Source organism: Quercus suber, unplaced genomic scaffold (genome assembly GCF_002906115.3).
Source record: "Quercus suber isolate HL8 unplaced genomic scaffold, Cork oak 2.0 scaffold_136, whole genome shotgun sequence".
In the NCBI taxonomy this organism is placed as follows: domain Eukaryota; kingdom Viridiplantae; phylum Streptophyta; class Magnoliopsida; order Fagales; family Fagaceae; genus Quercus; species Quercus suber.
In genome coordinates, this window is record NW_027069598.1 from 415,484 (window position 1) to 437,530 (window position 22,047).

General features: G+C 32.4%; 1 protein-coding gene across 22 annotated transcripts; it reads right to left on the reverse strand.

The window, feature by feature from the left end:
- Positions 1 to 3,089: 3,089 nt before the first annotated feature.
- On the reverse strand, positions 3,090 to 20,800 carry LOC111996439 (putative disease resistance protein RGA4). Of its 22 annotated transcripts, none has more exons than XM_024028411.2 (24): positions 17,381 to 20,798; positions 17,114 to 17,194; positions 15,600 to 15,778; positions 15,191 to 15,417; positions 14,829 to 15,000; positions 13,617 to 13,853; positions 12,388 to 12,424; positions 12,093 to 12,301; positions 11,832 to 11,994; positions 11,628 to 11,720; positions 10,701 to 10,882; positions 9,633 to 9,673; positions 8,571 to 8,871; positions 7,622 to 7,843; positions 6,582 to 6,719; positions 6,001 to 6,096; positions 5,786 to 5,862; positions 5,606 to 5,647; positions 5,432 to 5,511; positions 5,153 to 5,183; positions 4,855 to 4,949; positions 3,886 to 3,977; positions 3,719 to 3,794; positions 3,090 to 3,586 (listed from the first exon to the last, which is right to left on the reverse strand). In XM_024028411.2, the coding sequence occupies exons 1-4, from the start codon at positions 20,550 to 20,552 to the stop codon at positions 15,397 to 15,399; spliced, it is 3,453 nt and encodes a 1,150-aa protein (XP_023884179.1). In that variant the 5' UTR covers positions 20,553 to 20,798; the 3' UTR covers positions 3,090 to 3,586; positions 3,719 to 3,794; positions 3,886 to 3,977; positions 4,855 to 4,949; positions 5,153 to 5,183; positions 5,432 to 5,511; positions 5,606 to 5,647; positions 5,786 to 5,862; positions 6,001 to 6,096; positions 6,582 to 6,719; positions 7,622 to 7,843; positions 8,571 to 8,871; positions 9,633 to 9,673; positions 10,701 to 10,882; positions 11,628 to 11,720; positions 11,832 to 11,994; positions 12,093 to 12,301; positions 12,388 to 12,424; positions 13,617 to 13,853; positions 14,829 to 15,000; positions 15,191 to 15,396. The 22 variants fall into 22 exon arrangements, with proteins under 22 accessions (XP_023884179.1, XP_023884176.1, XP_023884188.1 ...); XM_024028408.2 differs by having other exon boundaries at positions 11,628 to 11,724; XM_024028420.2 differs by having other exon boundaries at positions 11,628 to 11,994; positions 17,381 to 18,173; positions 20,250 to 20,795.
- Between the last annotated feature and the right edge of the window lie 1,247 nt (positions 20,801 to 22,047).

Consider the following 22,047-nt stretch of genomic DNA (forward strand, 5'->3'; position numbering starts at 1 on the left):
AAAAAATTCACGAACTTCACGGTCTTCACAATTCTTCACCAAACTCTTACACTCAACTCTTACATTAAATCTCACAAACATGCAGGGAAAAGATTGACAAAATACAATCAAATTTGACACGGAATTAAAGCCAACAAAACATAGTTGAAAGACACAACTTTACAATCTCCCCATTTGGCTATTCTGTGACAAAAACGTGAGTTTGGGAATTGAGGCAAAACTCACTTGTACTTAAATCTAAAACATGTGTAGAACTTGTACCATATATACCTGTAACTTGAAACACTTGCACATAACAAATAACTTCATTAAGTTTGAGACAAGTAGAATCAAGGCATGTATAAAGAACAAGTAAAATGCAATAAAGTAAAAACCAATAAAAATATAAACATACATCATAGCTTGGTTAAATTAAAATTAATTACATGTCAAAATCCTATTGGATAAGCATGAAACAATTATGTGAATACATGTACTTGATCTTTTCAATATTAATGGATTTAATAAATTTTTTACAAAATAGTTAAATTAAATCTCTTAATTTTGGAAAGATTGGGTCTTGATTTTGTGCTAAGGTCTACCAAGATGCTTAGTACAATGAAACAATAATTCTTAGTTTAACTCAGAGATACTAGAACTCATTGTTGCTATTATATGCATGTAACAATTTATTTCATTTTTTTCAATAAATATGAAGCATGATTGTTTTTATGTTCAATGAGGAAGATATAATCTTGCTAGGATAATTAGGGTCTCATGTATGCTTCTTCAATTAAAATTTTAGGGATTTTATACATGTTAGTAATATGTTTTTAATTTTTAATTTTTTATATCTATGAGTAAAAGAAAAATATTTTCATAAAAAAAAAAAAAGATAAAAATTAAACTTAATCTCAAAAATAATAGTTCTTAAGATCTTAGAATTCTATAGTCTTTTTGAAATATTTATGATGTAAAACTCAAAACATGCTTTCCACTTAAAATTTTATGTTTAATTCAATTATATTTTAATTCAATGTGATGTGATATGACTGTATATTATGCATGTTAATTTCCACTTCTAAATTCAATTTAATTTTAATTCATTGTGATGCAAAAATAGTGGTATATTTTATTTTTCTCTTCAAAATTCAAATTCAATATGATGTTTTGTATCTTTGCTTTATGACATGCTTGATGGAATATGTAAGTGGCCACCATAGTCTAAAAGACCAGTCTTACTGGGCAAAGTGAGTGTCTAACACCTTCTCACCTTATAACTTAGTCTCCGAACTTAAATCGAAGGTTATATATTAGTTAATTATCCATGTAATTTTACATTTTAGAATGCAACTAGGTTCAAAGCTATGTACTTTTTTAGATTGTACTTAGGAAATAAAAAGATTTGTAATTTCTATTTCAATGTAAATTCAAATTCATAGCTATTTAATAAAAATGTGTATTATTCATAAGGTCTTCTTATTTTTCTTACAATTAAATAAGTGATGACTCCATTGTAAAACCCTCGATCTAAGGAGGAAAACAAATTTCACGTGGGCTTCCCACTTTGAGGGATAACAATCACGTACTCACCCATTTGCGTGGGCCAGGCTTAGCAGGATCCGACAGGCCGAGGTCGCGGTCTCTCACAACATCATAAACTTTTAAGAAAATTAGGGTACCTATCTACGCCCTCCCCCCACCCACTAAACTTAAGGTGACGTTATTACTTTCTTTTTTTAAAAGAAAATATTCAAACAATATTTCTTTTTTCCTTTATAAAATATTTATTAAAAAAAGTTATTAAATAGGAGCATGATAGTAAATTTATATATATTCTATTTTATTAAAAATAAATTTAATATATTAAAAAATTCAAAAAATTAATATCTTAAAAAAGGAAAAAAAAGAAGAGATAGTATTATCTAAGATTAAAAAAGGATTTAAACAATCCCATCAAAAAAAAAAAAAAAGGATTTAAACAAAAAAGGATTACACCACATCACAAACAAATTCACATATTTAAAAGGAAAAAAAAAAAATCCAACCAAATATTTCTACACAGAAGAAAAAAAAAGTGTAGGATTGACATTGAAACTGAGAGACTTCAATTATGATTCTCAAAATTTAATTACCCTAATATTCTGCATTCAAAGAAAAAAAAAATGAAGAAGAAAGAAGTAAAGAAATATTATATTTTAATCATATCGTAGTTCACTAAAAAAGGATTTCACTGAAGATTAATTAAGATGCGATAGGCACATTGCTTTATTATACACCTTACGATTACAACAAAATCAAAACTAAAATCTAACAAAATAAACCAACCAATAGTCTGCCATAACAAACAGTAGCAAACTTAACTGTCATGACTAATGAATAACAGTTCCAACGACATACAATTTAAGTAGGTTCATTAGTAAACTTTACATAAATGACTTGTAGCTTCAAGTATTGAAGGAGTATAATCTTAGACATTAACCGATACGCCGTAATATCATCTAGAGTCTAGACGACTATGAAAATAAACCTAAAGTGCCTTGTCGTATATGGGGAACCTGACTCAAAACGGCCTGTCGTACTTCTTCCTCCGTAATTATTAGCGTTTTAAATAGGTAGCATTGCAATGTTTACTTCGAAGATGTCTGATTGTTCACTTTCATTAATTTTATTTGTATTGATGGCTTAAAACTAGGTTTATGGAAATCTCCACTATACCTCAATATGTTTGCCACCAAGAATACATTCAAACAAAAGACTTTCAATTTGTAAGAAACAAGTCCTCTGTGCGTGTTCTTAAATGGGACATTGGTCTCTGAAGCAATTTCTTAAAAACCATTAATGCTAATCTCAGCTTTACGTGGAGATTATGCATATCATTATCATGCCAGACACACATACATGCATGAGTTTTACCCAATCGAGATTTGAAACATCATTGAGCAGGGTTAGGTTTTCTTTTTTTTATTTATTTTTTTTGTTTGGTCTCTCACCTCTCTCATTTACCACAAAAAAAGTTATAGTTTATGAGTGATCTATGGGTTTTAATTAACTCAACGGTTTAAAGTCTATTATTATCATTATCATTGAGGGAACATCATAGATTCAAATAAGTTTCAAGATATGTAAAATTTCTTTTCAAAGTTTCCATCTCCTTAAGAAAAAATAAATAAATATAGAAAAGAACCTCCAAACATAAATTGTATATTAAGTACAAAGAGCACCCTAGTCATTGCAAGAGGAACCCAATAAGTTGATCCACCAAAAGCTCACACAAAGTTGGCCTCCCAAATCATAAAATTTGAAGACGTGAAATACGAATACTTGATAGTCTAGATGGCAACAGTATTCAACAAGTTGGGAATTGTGATTTCAGCATTCCGGTTGACATGACTATCTACTCAATTGTCCTCATTTCTCTACCAAGACGGTTGAAGATGACTAATACTTCTCTAAAGGAGCAAATATGACCAGTCCACATCATTATGTGATCTTAAACATCTTTTTTGTAATAGCTAATTCAAGACTTTTTTTGCTTATTGCTGTATAGTCACCATTTGACAACCATTCAATAGGGAACTACACGGTTGTATAATGGCTGACATACCTAAGAAACAATAAGAAAGGAGATAAAGAAATATGTTAGTCTTCACATATGTACACATATGGTTATCATGAAAGCAACTTTTCACCCAGAATGTGAGACAAATACTATTAAAAAAAAGGAATGTAAATTTACCACAAACAAACATATAAGATCAAGTCTTGCAGATTAGGAGTTACGAGTCAAGTTGCATGCTTAGTGGAACTGTCATCTGTAGGGGAAACAATAGCTAAAATATCATATTAAATATGAACCAATTTCCATAGACTTATATCATTTTTTTGAAAAATCTTACAGCTTACCTCTATTTGCTCTCTATTAGACCCAAAACAATAGCTCAAGACATTGAGGCAAATATTCTGCAAAATGAGGATAAAGGCTCTTACCATCTTAACTACAAAACAGAATGCAGCGGTCATCAACAAGGAAGAAAAATAAATAAATCATTAAGAGAAGCATGAGATCATCTATGGCTATGCTGACCAATATGAGAGCAGTTAAACAAAACAATTCTCATTAGATATTGTTTTTGAGCAGAAATACACATTTGACTTTTCAGCATTGCATTTATAAAAAAAAAAATTTCCAGCCTTCTTCAAGGAAGTATGAAACACAACTACTTTTTTTTTTTTTTTTGCTAGGTGATTTTGCGGGTGCTAGAACCCCCGAGCATCAAGACACTAGAGTACCTGGGTGCCAATAGGCTACTGAGGCCAATGGCTGAAACACAACTACTTGAATCTGAAATGTGATATTAAAAAAAGAGTAAATTTTGCTCTAAAGACCAAGTTTGATTTAAAAAATAAAAATACTACAAACCTAGCTAGCAGTAGCAGGTATAACTTTACCAGAAGAATATCATGGATTAAATCAAGCTTTAAAATGTGTAAAATTTGTGAATATCAAGCTCTAGGGCCAAAAAAAAATATGTAAAAAATAAATTGTGAAAACTATTCACAAAGTTGACCTTCAGTTAAGCAGTTAAAACCATATATGAGACAATGGACAACCTACCCTTCAGAAATTTTGAAGGCACTCACTCATACTTCAAGTGGTAAGAATCTAAAATCTAGGAAGGGCATGACATCATGACTAAATGCAGGGAACATAATAATTTTCATCAACATAACCCCTACCAGTTGGGGGCAGGGGAGGGAAGTTGAGCTCTTTCAGAGTTCTATTTCATAAAGTTGAATTGAATTTCAATTGTTTTGAGGAATATGAAAGTACCATACCACCTTTTATTTGAATCCAAATGCATGTTCTCATACCTTCTAAAAACTTCCTTGTAAAAAGCATATGGTAGGACAAAGCTCTAGTCGCCAAATCTTCCTTGATAAATAACTTCACCGAGCGGTTTTATGGCCTATGAGGGAGATCCCAAGATTTTTCAATAAGAACAAAAATTAATAGGAAAATTTAGGTAAAAAAATAAGGAATTTCATCTAAATGGAGGTCAACGAGGGACGTAATCTTTCTCTCCCTAATTCTAGTCCCTTATGGAAAATGCTCCTTTTCCCTTTTCTCTAAAATACACAGAAATGGATCATCTTCACACTTCACACTTACTTCAAAGACGACACAGTGACCTCCATCCACACTGCAAAAGAGAACGAATATTATTGGGGATCTAATACTAGAACATGAAACATACACCTAGCATCTGCACAAAAAGGAATTCATTGCATGTGTATAAAAGTTTCAGGTTAATGTAAGTGTTTGTGACTTTCATATATGCAATTGCCCATGGCTTGGAATATTGTACCATACTAAGCAGCCTTAAGAAGAATTGAAAGACAACTTCAAGGATGACTAAAATGATGCTAATGTAGAGATAACAACACTTACTGAAGAGATTCTTAGTTGTGGAAGTCTCAAAAGCCATCAATGGAGCATGCACAATTTTGCCTTGCACTTGAAATTGTCAACTGAAAAACCAATATAAAAATTTGTATGACTTTTGCAGATTATGTCACACACTCATTCTTTTATATGTAAGATTAAATGGGTTAAGTCACCTACTTGTACACAACAATGAGCTCCAGACAGCACAAAAAGAGAGAACTACAAAATTAAGAATTCATCAGTTAAAAAATATTACTGTTACAAAAAAATTTTGCAAGCAAATTTTTGAAAAGACAAAACTGTTACAAAAATGATCACAAATATGAAACTAAATTAAGGAAGTGAGAAACATATTACTCAATCTATTGAAAGATGATGCTTGATTTTTGTAGAACCATCTTTGAAAATCCTTTTGGTTTCAATGCCACAATCCTCTGTTTTATATACAGAAACAAATAATTTAGAAATTCAATAAAATGGGATGCTCTTGAAAGAGAACAAAGAAAAGAGTGCACGACTGATCAAGATGTGGTTCAATAATCTATAAGTCAGAGGTCGAAGGATTCAAGAACCTGTGTAGCTAATGGGGTGAGATCCTTCTGGACCTAGTTAGAATATTTGGGGCACCAGCAATCTTATGATCCGTTCCACCTCCTTAATTCATGTTTCTGCTAGTTGGAGTAAGAAAAATTGGCAAAGTATTCATCAGACATTTTTTAGAAATACAAAATTCCCATATGATTTGAGCTAAATAATTAAATTAAGCAAATTAAATCTCTTGTATAGATTCGGTGTACTAGGGTTGTGCCCCCATTTTGTGCCTTTTTAACAAAATGTTTACTTATTAAAGAAAAATTGTATTAAGCCAAATCAAGTAGTTTTTTCTACCAAATACCAAAAGATGTCAAAACAATTTTTGCTGTTCTTGCTCTTTCTTGCCAATCGAATGAAGCATAAAGTTACAGTGTCCCTAGAATTTTGCAACTTTAAACTCTAAAGTATATTTGTGCTTTTGATGTGCACTAAGCTATAGAAAACAAAATTGAGGAAAAAAAAAAAAAAACCGAAGTTATTCTGTGAAATTTTCTCACGGACTACATACAAGATGATAATTAGTGACCTTTTTTTCAGTAAAATATTAATGATAGCTTACATGGATAATAACTCCAAGCTATTTCCCTATGAATTGTACTCAGGATTCACCCTCTTGAAAAAATGTAACTCAAGGTCAAGAAGTGCCAGATATCACTTGGTCTATATATTACTTGATACAGAAACCAAATGCAAACGCCTGTCAACAAAGTATGAGATACAGTTCTGAAGAAAAGAAGCAAATAAAAGGACATGGAGATATTAGATGCAGAATAAAAGTGCAATAGAAGAGAGTGCAAACCAGTTGTGAAATGGAATATATATCACCACCTTGTTGTAGGACTATAGTATGCACATAATGAATAGCATCAATACTTAAGACCTATAGTTTAGTGTTGCAATCCATTCTACAAATATACTACAGAATTTTATTATAAATTTTATAATAAAAAAACCTTAAAGAGATAAATAGAGAGAGGGGAATAAAAAGGAACAAAATTACATTTGATAGCTTTTGAAGGGTGCAGCTTAATTAGTAAACTACAGAATCATATGTATATAGATGTTAATCTGATGGCACTAGTGCCCTTTCCATTGAATTGATTGATTAATCATATAATGGTCCTTAATTTAAGCTTTCAGATCACAAAAAAGGCTGACATACAGAACATATCTAAAATGCGTAATTGCCACACAGTATGCATCTCTAAATATAATTACAAACGATACTACCTTCAATTCAAAAAACATCTTTAAAAACCTATCAAAAATCAGAAACACCTTCCGCTCATTTTTGTAAGAAATGCATGTCTTTTAGTATTAGAAAAGAGTATACTTGAGGGCGAGTTCTAAAGAGTAGGACTGTATCAAGATACCCCTCCCTTTGGTGAGATCAGTACTAGATAACAACCCTTTGATATATTCAAAAACCCAAAAACATATAGAATCAGCCAATTAAACCATTATTTTATTAAATGTGTGGCACAATGTATAATTCACCATTCTAAATGATCTACAAGAAGAATTTTCATATTGGCTCCTATATAATCTTTTGGCAAAAATGATAAGGTAAGAATAGTGCAAAGGCTAGAATTTGCTTACCTCCGCATTGCTTTGTAGTGAATTACTCCATCTTTGGGATATTTAATCAAACTGCTTCTCTTACCTGTCATGTCTCAACCATCCTTACTCGTTCTACCTCTTTATGGCTTAAAATTTTCATGTACTCTATCCCCCATACTCGCGTGGGGGGCTAGCATGCTGGTTCTTCACAGTGATTAGAGAAAAGAAGATTAGCAATGTTGCCCAATATTCAAACAGAGTCTGCACAACAAAAGGTTAAGAACCAAAGGGGCTTTAGGAGGTAGACAAATAGACAAAACACCAACCACATAGAAAATGAAAAGTTCCTAAGCTTGGATGCTGCTTTGAGCATTAATAACCCACCATAAAATAAAACATAAAGAATTAAGAACATGAGGGTATTCTAAAATCTGTTAGATAATTTACCATTGGACTTGTGCATGTCCGGATACACTAGACTAAATAAGCCTACTAGACTCTATCTGATTTTATGCTTTTGACTTAAATGAATTCTCCAGAAACATTTGGAAAAAGAAAAAATTATTCAGCCTTGTTGTCTCAACCCATAAACTACTTAATTCATTAGTTGTTTACCAATTACCCAATGACATTGTGGAAATCAATTTCTAGTATACTTAAGAACATGTTTTAAGCTTATATATAAAGAAAATAATTGACCAAACAGAATCCATTTAATAAGATAACTCCTGCAATGTTAGTTTGCATGGAAGATACTCCCCTCAAGTGGTAAAAGTTTTTCTCTGTTTCTATGATAGGCAGCGAAGCAACCAAGTACATCACCTCATAACATAAAGTCAAATGTAGGTACAAAGATATAAATGCTATCTTTTCTTCACCATATATGTGAAGATGTCATATATGCAACAACAAGCCTTTGAACATACAGAAAGGATACAAAACATAAAGAGATTTACCGAATTTTTTTTAAGAGAGAGAAGATGATTACCAACGAGTCTGCGCTACTTGTTACACAATTTCAGGGCCAAAATTAGCCAGGTTTGTAGCTTCCCTGATTTGTTCTGTGTGAGAAGTTAAATGATTGAGAAGTTAAATATGCAATTGGATTCCACTCTTATGTTCTTTCCCTCCTACACATGTTTTTGCTGCCTCATGTTCACACAGGTATTCCACAGCCAAAATTCAAGAAGCTAGGGCCACGGTTTTAGCAGAGAGAGAAAGTGCCAAATTACCAACCATTGGAAAAACCATAATTTCTTAATCTTGGGTTTTGTTTTGAGCACAACAACCTATTATAAAAAAGAAGTAAGAAAAATAACAGTATCCTTTAATCTTAATTGGTATTCAAGCAAAAAGAAAAACCTTAATTGGCAATTTTCAGTTGAGTAATAGATAAAAATCCAATCCAATCTACCTTTGGAAGTAAATAAAGTATTATGTGTGTACCGAAAGAAAGAATTTTGTTTCGGCAGGACAACAATAAGAAGCATATCACAATCAACTGATGGAAATCTTTTACCTTCGAAATATTTGGATATGAGGAATAGGCTCCAGTAATAGAAGGCGCAGCAAGATCCAAGCAAAAAAAAAAAAATTGCAATTAAGAAGAACCAAAAGTCAGGTGGTTTAAGCATTAGCAGCCTGACTTATAAAACAAAACGTGGGTGGAAAGGTAAGAAAAATGATTGATACCTAAAAATCTGAGTGGTTTATACATATAAAATTAAGAGACAAGAAACGCAATTTGGATGGAGATTTTTTTTTTTATTATTATATCATTGACCTTGGAATTGTGCATGTTTATATACACTAGACTCAAAATCATTTATGCTTTTGACTTAGACAAATTCTCAAAACAAAATTTGAGAAAAAGAGGAAATTATTCAACCAAATTTTATATTATTACATTGCATAAACTACAGAAGCCATTAGTTATTAGTATTTACTAGTTACTAAAATGACATTGCGCAGTACAAACATAAAATATCATATTAAATATTGATTAATTTCCATAGAATTTTATCATTTTGCTCAAAAATCTACAACTTACCTCTATTTGCAAACTGAGGATAGAGGCTCCTATCATCTTAACTACAAAACATAATGCCACAGTCATCAACAAGGAAGAAAAAGAAATAAATCAATAAGATAAGCATGAGATAATCTATGGCTATGCTGAACAAAATAAAAGCAGTTAAACAAGACCATTCTAATAAGTGAACAACTCCAGTAAACATATATGCAAAGGATGAAGCTCCTGCTTAAGAAAAATTAATGGTAAGTTCATGAGAATAAGGTCAGGGGGGTGAGACAGGCAAGAAGGGAAAAGGAGTGAACCATTAAACACAATTAAATAACAAAGGGAGTAGTAGAGTAGAGAGAGGAAAGTAAAAGGAGGAAGTTGTGTAATGGTGTTTTCCCTCTACTCATTAGATATTATTGTTAAACAGAAATACAAATTTAACATTTCCGCATTGTACTAATGAATTTTCCTGCCTTCTTCAAGGAAGTATGAAACATAACCACTTGAATATGAAAAATAATAATAATAAAAAGAGTAAATTTTGCTCTAAAGACAAAGTATCAGCAATTTAAAAATACTATAAGCCTAGCCAGCAGGTAGAACTTTACCAGAAGAATTATCATGGATTATATTAAGCTTTAAAATATGTAAAACTTGTGAATATAAAGCTCTAAGGCCAAAAATATAGGGAAAAAAAAATTGTGAACATAAGAATAAAGAACTATACACAAAGTTGACCTAAAGTAAGGCAATTAAATTGAGGAACAACTTCCACTCATTTTTGTAAGAAAATGTATGTCATTTAGTATTAGAAAAGATTATACTCAAGGGCAACAGCTAAAGTGTAGGACTGCATACAAGCCACCCCTCAATAGGTGAGATCAACATATAGAATCAGCTAATTAAACCATTAATTTATCAAATGTGGGGCATTATCTCCATCAGAAACGAATTCATGAGTGTGGGGCATATTGTAGTTAATTCACCATCTAAATGACCTATCATAGAATGCTGATATTGATACCTATATAATCTTTTGGCAGTTGGCACAAAAATAATATGGTAAGAATAATTAAAAGGCTAGAATTTGCTCACCTCTGCATCACCTTTAGGAAATTTAATCAAACTGTCACAGCTCAACCATCCTTATCCCTTTTAACTCCCTTTGGCCTAAAATCTCCGTACACTCTATCCATCCATTACGTGGATAGCCCCCTTTGCTTTCCAATGATTATAAAAGAGAACATGTGTGATGTTGCCCAACGTTTGAACAGAGACTGCACAAGCAAAAGTTAAGAAGCAAAGGCTATCTTTAGGAGGTAGAGAAATAGACAAAATTTCAACGTCACAGAAAATGAAAAGAAAAATGACATTATCCTATCAAATTAAAGGAGGATATTGTATTATGGTGTTTTCCCTCTTCTCATTAGATATTGATGTTAAACAGAAATACACATTTGACATTTCAGCTTTGCATTTATGAAAGTTTCCTGCCTTCTTCAAGGAAGTATGAAACAGAACTACTTGAATTTGAAAAACAATAATAAAAAGAGTAAAATTTGCTGTAAAGACAATGTATTTGTTATTTAAAAATACTATAAGCCTAGCTAGCAAGCAGAACTTCATCAGAAGAACTATCATGGATTATATCAAGCTTTAAAATATTGTAAAATTTGTGAATATCAAGCTCTAGGGCCAAAAAAATTATGAATATAAGAATAAATAAGTATACACAAAGTTTACCTTAAGTAAATCATTTAAAACCATACAAGACAACCTACCCTTCAGAAATTTTGAAGGTATTCACTCATACTTCAAGTGGTAAGAATCAAAAATCTCACAAGGGCATAACATCCTGACTAAATACAGGGAAAAATTCATATGACCCTAGAACATAAGAATTCTCATCAATATAACCCCCACCAGCAGGGGGCAGGGGATGGAAGTTAAGCTCTCCCAAAGTTCTATTTCTTATAGTTGAATTTAATTTCAATTGTTGTGAGGAATATGAAAGTACCATACCAACATTTATTTTAATCCAAATGCATGTTCTCATGGCTTCTGATAACTAGCTTGTAAAGAGCACATGGTAGGACAAAGCTTTGGTGGCTGAATCTTCCTTGATAAATAATTTCACCAAGCAGCTTTATCACTTATGAGGGAGATCCCAAGATTGTCCAATAAGAACAAAATTAATAGGAGAATTCAGGTTATAAAAAGCGGTACTTTATCTGAATGGAAGTCAACCAGGGACATAATCGTTCTCTCCCAAATTATAGTCTCTTCCTGGAGAATTGGTGTTTTCCCTTTTATGTAAAATACTCAAAGGAATAGATCATCTTCACACTTCACACTTCAAAGACTAACTGATACAGTGACCTCCACCAAACTGCAAAAGAGAAATAATATGATTTGGAAAATGATACTATATCATGAAACAGACACACATAGCATCTGCATAAACAGTAATCCATTGCATGTGCATACAAGCTTAGTTCATGTAAGTGTTTGCCAGTCTCACATGCCCATTGATTGGAGTACTGTGGTATCCTAAGCAGCCTTAAGAAGACTTGAAATACTGCTTCAAGGATGACTAATATCATGCTAATGTAGAGATAACAGCAGTTATCAAAGATGTTCTTTGTTGTGGAAGTCTCAAAATGATACAATTTTGCCCTGCACCTGAAATTGTCAACCTAAAAACAAATACTAAAATTTGTAAGTCATTCACAGGTATGTCACATATTTTTTAATGTAAGTTGAAATGGGTTTAGTCACCTACTTAATCACCTACTTGTACACATACATGAACCTCCAGACTGCACAAAAAGCAAAGCAACAAAATTAAAAATTCACGACCTGTTAAAAATTATTATTGCTATAAAAACAAAAAGTTCATAGACCAAGCTGTCTCTACACAAGGACAGATACGTGTGACATGTTGCAATGAATATTCTGAAATTGAAACTGTTTGTTACAAAAATTATCGTAAATATAATATAAAAAAAAAAAAAAAAAAGAAGGTGAGAGGCGTATCACTCAATCTATTGCAAGATGATGCTTAATTTGTGTAGAACCATCTCTAAAATCTTTTGGTTTCAATGCCCCACTCTCTGATTTTTATAAAAGCATAATTTAGAAATTCAATGACATTGAAAGCTCTTGAAATGAAAAGAGAGAACTAATCAATATAGGTGGCTCACTAATATACGAGGCTGAGATTGAAGGATTTAAGAACCTGTGCAGCAGAAGGGGTGGCTACTAATCCATTGATGTCAAAACTATTTTTTATTTATTCATTTATTTTTCTGTTTTTACTCTTCCTCAGTAATCAAAAGAAGCATGAAGTTAAAGTTGTCCATAAAATTTTGTGACTTTAAACTAAAGCATATTGGTGCTTTTGATGCACACTAGGCTATAGAAAATAAAATTGAGAAAAAAAAGGGAGTTGTTCTGTGAAATCTTGTCACATACTACGTACAAGGTAATAATTTGTGACATTTTTCTAGTAAAATATTAACGACAGCTTATATAGATTGTTCAAATGCTGATTGTCTCAAAAATTTAATCTGTTAGAAAATGGTGATTTAATCATTTAGCCATAATTCTAACATTTTATATTGGCTCCAAGCTATTCTCCCATACATGGTAGTCAGGATTTAGTATGAGATATGGTTCTGAAGAAAACAAACAAATAAAAGAACTAGCAGATATTAGATGCAGAATAAAAATACAATGAAAGAGAGTGAAAATCAGTTGTGAAATGCAATATGTATCACAAACTTGTAGGATTGTAATGTGCATATGATTTTATTAGCATCAATACTTCAGCCATGTAGTTTACAGTCACAATTCATTCTACAGAGGAAATTAATGTTGTTAGAAATTATTTTAAAATAAACCAAACCACCATAAAGATATGAATAAAGAAAAAGTACAAAACAAGGAGCATGATGATGATGATGATGATATTTGGTAGCTTGTGAAGGATGCATCTTAATTGATACATACCAATAGAAGCATACGCATATTTCTTCGAGAAAAAAGATGTTAATCTAACTCCCATCATATAGTCTCTATTTTCTTCCTCCAGAATATAGAATTTGAGCTATCTTAGGCCAATTAAAACTTGTTCCACCCTTGCATCTTTCTAATAACTTGAACAATTGGTAATTCACAATCTCATTAAAGTGGTGAGAGAATGAGGTAGCTATATTCCTTTCAAGTAGCGATATCAAACTAGGCCATCTGAAATTACAAGGATTTAACTGAGGTGAGGTTGTGGATTACTCTAAGAAAGCATTGGACTAAAACAATATCAAATGTGAAAAAATTTGCATTGAAGTAGATGTTGAAGTTGCTCTCTACCAAATACCTTGGCATGAAAATGAGTTATTGCCTTATTGGTTAGTGTATGAGTTACTTGGTGCTAAAATATACAAATATATCTCATTCAGTGAATATTCCTTATAGGAAAATTGAGAAAATCTGAGGTATCTTAAATTATGTTTTTCCTACCAGTGAGAACATGTAAAATTTTAAGCCAGATTTTTTTGAATTATCCTTGTAAAAAAAATGAGACATTGACTTTGGATAACACTTTTTGCATCACTGAAAAACACTAGATTATTCCAACCCACTCCTATATGTAAGATGTTAAGGCAAACATAAAAGTCCTTGGGATCATTTTCAACAATTTCCTTTTTACCAACTGTATCCTTGAGTTGGGTTGACAAAAAAACATGAAAAAGGGGGCCCCTATCGCACTTGCGTCCTTCCTTTGAAATTTTTGCTTCCAAAGCACAAAAAGGACTGACATATAGAACTAGTCTAAAGTGCAAAATTACATACACTACATGCATTTCTGGTTATAATTACAAAAGAAACTACCTTCAAACAGTAATTTCTATACAAAACTAATAAAAATGAGGAACAACCTCCACTCATTTCTGTAAGAAAATGCATGTCATTTAGTATTAGAACATACTATACTCAAGGGCAAGTGCTAAAGGGTAGGACCGCATACAATCCACCCCTCCATAGGTGAGATCAACATATAGAATCAGCCAATTAAACCATTAATTTATTAAATGTGTGGCCTTAACTCCATCAGTAATGGATATATGAGTGAGGGCATATTGTATTTAATACCTATATAATCCTTTGGCAGTTGGCACAAAACTGATATGGTAAGAATGATTAAAAATGCAAGAATTTGCTTACCTCAGCATCACTTTGCAGCAAATTACTCTGCCTTTGGGACATTTAATCAAACTGCCTCTCTTTGGCCTAAAAACTTCGTACACTCTATCCATCCATTATGCTAATCGCCCCCTCTGCTTTCCAGTGATTATAAAAAGAACATGCGCAATGTTGCCCAATGTTCAAACAGAGACTACACAACCAGAAGTTAAGAAGCAAAGGATGTGTCTTTAGCAGGTAGAGAAATAGAAAAAATTTCAACGACATAGAAAATGAAAAGAAAAATGACATTATCCTCAAGTCTTAATTGGTATTCAAGTGAGATGTAAAACCTTAATTAGTATTTTTAATTGATTAACAGATAAAAATTCAATCCAATCTACCTTAAAATTTGTGCATGTCTGAAAAATTATACTCATTCAGTCAATCTTGTGTTGTTCTAACTTTAAAAAGTCAGTCTTCACACCAACATTTGAGGAAGCAAACAAATATTCCCCCCAAAAAACAAAAGAGTTAACCCCCAAAATACTTTTATAGTAAGCTGATTCCTTGTACAGTTAGTTGCCTGGTCATGTCCTCCCTTCAAAATTCAACCAAATTTTCTACGATTCTGCAATTATTAAGAAGCAACCATATATGTCATTTCTTCAACACAAGCTTAGATACAACGATATAAATAATTAGAATAAAAGAACAAATGAAAAATTTTACAATTATCCCTTTTTGTTCTCCTTAATAATTTGAAGAAATCATGCATCTAATAAAAGTTTTGAGGAAAAAAAAGTGTATCACTTGGTTCTGTATTTTGTTCTTTGCTTCAGTTGGTTCTGTATCACTTGGTTCTGCATCACATGGTTCTGCATCACTTGGTTCTGCATAAGGTTCTGCATCACTTGGTTCTGCATAAGGTTCTGCATCACTTGGTTCTGCATTACTTGGTTCTGCATTACTTGGTTCTGCATCACTTGGTTCTGCATAAGAAGCCAAATGACTAAAGAAGTTCTCCAAAATATGACAAACCTCAAATGGGGGGAACATAAACAAAATGAGGTATCCTCAAGTCTTAGTATTCAAGTAATAAAAAAAATTAATTCATAATTTTTATTTACAGTAATATAAAAATTAAAAAAAAAAAAAAAATTCAATCCAATCTATCCATGAATTGTAAACAACTAAACAGATTAGACCCATTCTCTACTCTCTAGTACTTGGATACACAGTATCATTTACACAGATAATGCAGTGTTATGAACCGTTATTTTTAGCACAAGAACCAAAAAATAAAGTACATGAACTGTGCATTAAAAAATTAGAACTTTTCCGTTTCTTGCAGGACAATAATGAGAAGGAAGAATAGAAAAAGGGTAGGATTTTTCGTTTTGAAATACCTGGAGACGAAAGAAAGGATGTAAGTGGCTGTTGGAGGTAGAGGAAAAGCCAAAAATCACTAGGAAACCAAAAAAATTATGACTCTGTGATGCTCTGGGCATTAGAAATCTAACATATAAAAACAGGATTAAGAAAGAAAGAAAATTGAAAGCACCAAAGGTTTTGTTCAAGATGCTTAACAACTAATTAGAAGTATTTAATTATTAGGAGATAAGAAATGCACAACTCAGATGAATATTATCTCTAGATTTGTGAATGTCTGCATTGGTAGACCTCAACCTTTGTTCTGCTTTTGACTAAAACAAAGTCTCCAAAATAAAAATAAAAAATTCTGAGGAAAGAAAGAATTCATTCACCAATTATCCCATCAAAAACAATAATTAAATCATTAGTTATTTTCTATATACCAATAGTTCAAATGAGAATTTTAAAATTAATCTTAATAAATATATAGACCCCAAAAAAGAAAAAAAATAAATAAAAGAGAGTGAAACAACGAAATTCCTATAATACAATCCCAATCTTGCAATGGTTGTTGCAAGATTAATTCGTCCTCTGGAAGTAAACAAACCGACTTCGATTCTAAATCAGATTCTGCAACAATTAATAAGCAACCATGCTCTTAGGTACAAAGATATAAATCATTAGAATTAAAAGAAAGAAAAAAATAAATAAAAAAAGGATGGAATACATTATCCTAATTTTTCTTGTTGAAATAACTTTGTGAAGAAATCAAGTGTCTAATTAACATTCTATAGACAGGAAAAAGAAAAATACCGAAAGAAGGAAAGAGAATTTTAAACTGGTTCAGTTCAGGTTGAATAGTTTTAAAAGTTGTCCAAAATATAAAAACTCTTAAAAAACCAGTAGTTGATTTTTTAATTTGGGATTAAAAGATAGATAGATGAGATGCATACCTGGAGAACTTGTTTCTTCTTGCTGGTTCCACCCATCCACTAGTACGCGTGGGACATGGGCAATGAAGGGCCAATATTCACCTATTTGCATTTTATAGACAGGAAAAAGAAAAAAAAAGACCAAAAAGAAAGAAAGTTTTAAATTGGTTCGGTTCAGCATAAGAAAAGAAGTTGAATAGTTAAAAGTTGTCCAAAATATAACAACTCTCAAAAACAGTAGTTGATTTTTTAATTTGGGATTAAAAGATAGATAGATGAGATGCATACCTGAAGAAATTGTTTCTTCTTGCTGGTTCTGCGGATACACTTCTACCAATGGGACATGGGCAATGAAGGGCCAATCTTCACCTATTTGCCTCTTGCATCTTTGACCTAAGAGGGGACAACGACTAATTGATAATGATTTTAAAGAGGCGAGATTGCGAATCTCTTGAGGAAGTGACGTCAGATTGTGACAGCTCTGGATTTCAAGGGATTGTAGCGATGTGAGGCTGCCTATCCAAGGGAGAGAAACCAGTCCATCGCACCATCGTATAGAGAGTTGTCGGAGAGAAACGAGGTTCCGCAGCCACTCCTCTGGAAGAGATTCGAAATCGTTCATCTTCTCTAATAGTAATTCCTGTAATTGAGAGAGAGGAGGAAAGTAGGTTGATGTGGTTGCTGCTCCCATTTTCATTGTCTGCTCCAATACCTTCCAGCTACACCTCCACAAGTTCAGCGGTTTTTTAAAATATGGAAACGGGGGCATATAAGTCAGGTTAGGGCAATTGGATATGTGTAATTCCGAAAGAGAAGGAGGAAATGATGGAAGTAAGAGATGGTGTGGCTCATTATCATCATTTGAATTCCTCCACCATCCCTTCAGTTTTGGGCAATCGACCAATTTAAGAGAAGATAAGGATGGGAAGAATGGTGTTTTTGAAGAAGAAGAAGAGGATGCACCCAACACGTTACTAACACTCTCTTCATCTATCCATATGTATTCAATGTATTCAAGTGCTTCCATTCCATCAACCCAAACAGACTTGAGAAAAGGGAGTTGATTTAACGGTGGGATGTGCTGCAATTTATGAAGAAAATTCAATTCAAATTTAACAAGATTAGTGAGAGAAGAGACCCAACTTGGAATTCTCACACCCATATAAAACCACACTTCCAACGATTTGAGATTTGGATGTGGCCGGAGGCCTTCCAGTGACATTTCATCGTAACATTCGGTTTCTCCATCATCCCAAATGTCCTTCCACAATAATGTCAGCTGTTGAAGATGTTGTTTGTCCTTCATATTTGTGGCTTTACATTCTACCACGTCATCTTCTCCATGTCCCAAATGTCTGATCTTAAGGCTTCCTCCCACATTGCTCAGCTCCTTCAATTCACTTAGCCCACCACCAGACCTAGCCTTCAAATCCTCTTGCCTCACGACAAACTCTGTTAGTATCTCAAGAGAAGTAAGATGCCCAAGTCCAAGGGGCATATGCGTCAATTTGTAGCACCAAGTAATGTCTAAATGCCTGAGTTTGACCAAATTCTTAAGGCCCCGGGGTAATTCTTTAAGTGAATGACAATCGCCGAGTTTTAGTACCAACAAATTTAGCAGCTTTGTGATGGAATCAGGGAGAAGTTCAATATTTTCATTTTTAGAAAGATCAAGATATCTTAAATGTTTCAATTTTCCAATTGAATGGGGCACAACATGTATATGTAATTTATTCAAATCTAATGTACGTAAATAATTGAAATTTGAAATAAGTGCATCACAAGTTAAGTAACCCCACGACCTCCCTGTACTAGCTGCAAGAATTGTTCGTATCTTCCTTTTATTAGCCATGGGGATTTGAAATTGTGTCAATGAATCCACAAGATTAAATGATACATGACGAACTTTTTCAATAACATTTTCCCCACTTGAATTTAATATGGCACTTTCCGTTCCAGACACAAGAATTGCAAGATCATGCATGAGATCATGCATCTTACACAATCCTATATTGCCTAAATGATCATTTTCTACATCTTGGAAAAATGACCTCCAAAGTAATTCCATAAAATATTTTCTGCCAATATCTTCAAAACGCTGTCTAGGACCTTCTAACACAATAAAGCCTTGCGCTACCCAAAGATTAATAAGTGTATTTACATCAATCCTATAATCTTTTGGAAACAATCTACAATAAGCAAAACATTGCTTCAAATGTGATGGAAGGTAATCGTAACTCAACTTAAGAGTTAATGAAATGTCATTTTCTTGTTGGGTTAATTTTGAGAGTTCATTCTCTAAAAAAGATTGCCACTCAATATAAGAGGTTTTACCATACAATAAGCTTCCTATTGTTCTTATAGCAAGAGGCACCCCAATACATTTTCCCACAATCGTTTTTCCTAGATCTACTATGCCTTGGTACTCTGGCTCTTTGCCTTCTTTAAATGCCATTTTTACAAACAATGACCAAGATTTTTTTGGATCTAGGCCCTCAAGCTTATGAGGTGAAGTTGTGCCCGTTATCTCCGCTACCTTTATCGAGCGAGTAGTTACTACTATCTTACTTCCCCTAGCACCCCCCATCAATAAATTTTTTAAAGGAATCCATTTAATTTTGTCCTCATTCCACAAATCATCCAGGACAATGAAGTATTTTTTTCCATTAAGTTTTCCTCGAAGGTTATTTTGTAAAATCTCAAGGCTTTCTTCATCTCTCCTATTTCCCCAAGATTCTAAGATTTGTTTCACAATATGTTTTAAATCAAAGTTATCAGAGACACAAATCCACAACTTCAGCTCAAAATTATTTTTGACAATTTCGTCATTGTAGATGAGTTGAGCTAGTGTTGTTTTGCCTAAACCTCCAATCCCAACTATTGGAATAATTGACACATTCTCTACAGTGTTGGAATCCAAAAGAAGATTTATAATTTTATTTTTATCATCCTCTCTCCCAACCACATCTTCTTCCAATACAAAAGAATAAGTTTCCCTGTCCCTATTCATGACTTGTGGCTCAACAGAGTTTTGAATAAAGTGGAAATCATCCTTATCTTTTGCAATGATACTTAGTCTCTCCCTAATTTCCTTTATTCTATGACCCATCTTAAGACTAAAAGCAAGCTGGTTTGAACTTGAAAAGAAAATGTGTACCTCCTTCGTCATCTTACTTCCAGTCATCACTTTGTGCTGCAGAGCTTCAGTGGAGAAATCATCCAGCACGTCATCTGCATCAAGGAAGACATCTCTGAGCTTTTTGAGCCAGTCTTTGACCTCGTTGTTATGAGAGCCCTGCTTTTCTGCATCTAGAAGCACAGCTTGGATTGTGGAAACTGTGCTCTTCAGATTTTCAAGCTCAGCTTTGACACCACTGGCCAACTTGATCTCTTGGAGTGCTAAGGAACCCACCACTTTAAGGACTTCCTTGCCAAGGTCGAAGAGAACTCCTTCCGCCATTGTTTTTTTCTTTTTCTTTCTTTCAGGAATGCAATATGGGTTTGTGGGATGATGAAAGTGATGAGAGGCAGGTTGTTGTTGTGTCCAGCTTAGAATAACAACTTCAATACTTATAAGCCTCAAGGGTTATCTTGTTAAATACTACTTTCCTTGTAATTGTCTTTCTAACGATGCTTTGTAAAAGTGTGGTTGGTTCAATACTCTAATATTAATTGGTGGATTTTCAAAGATGACCATATTTTGTGGCATCACATAATCTATATATCTATATATATATATATATATATCATATTATATCATATTATATATAATAAAAGTTGGGCTTAGACGCCGTGGTTGCGCCAAATGGCAGCACCAAATTACAGAAATTTTTTTAAATTTTTAGATTTTAAGAAAAAATATATATTAGTTTTCTTCAACTATAATTTCTAAGTGGATATAATTTTTTTTCAACTATAATTTCTAAGTGGATAAAAATCTTAATTTGATTAAAGTTGAATTACACTTGCTGTATTTCTAAGTGGATAAATACAAAAATCATAACAAGTAAAAGCCATGCATGAAGTGGTTAAGTACTTCACGTGGTGTTAAACCAAATCAAAACTTAATTAATAGTTGGCATATCCAAAACTTAATAATAGTTTAATTAGCTTTAGACTTTTTATTCATATAAAATTCTTCGATGTAGAGTATATGTGTATATATATATCAAATAATTCATAATTAATACCAATTGTAAAAATTTTAATAAATTTTTAGATTTTAAGAATAGATATATATATTTTTTGGATAAATATGACGAATCAAATAATGAAAGAAAGTAGTATTTGATTTACAACTATAACAATTGTGTCTATCTAAATCAAGAAACTTGAGGATAAACTGGAAAAGGTACGGGAAAGACATTGTTCACTTGAACTGAACATGGTTATCATTAACGGCTTCCCATTTCAGGATTCAGCAAAGATTAATAACTTAGAAAAGGAATGTGAAGACTCGAAAAATCTAATTCCGGAACTTGAGGAAAATATTCCAAAACTGCAAAAGCTGTTGCTAAACGAGGAGAACGTCTTAGAGGAAATTAAAGAGAATTCTAAAGGTGATTTAATTTTTTTTCTTTAATTTTATTATTATTATTTTTTATCTTTTTGGTTATGAACAATAGGAATATGTTAGTCATCGTGTTGCAAATTCCACTTAAAAGAATTATGTGCAGAAGTAAAAAGGAGAGATAAAAAAAATGTAAAAGAAAAAAAAGATCGAATTTGCATTTTTTTTCCTACATTTCTTTAAAAAACATAAAAGGAAAAAAATATAGAACTTGCATTTTTTTTTCCTACGTTTTTTTTTTTTTTTTGGGTGGATAAATTTTCATCTTATGTCATATTTTTCTTAATAATAAAGTAAAAAAAAAAAAAAAAAAGTATTTGAGTTTCACCTAAACTATTTTTTTTTTTCATATCATTCTTCCCAACCTAAAATTCCCACTAATATT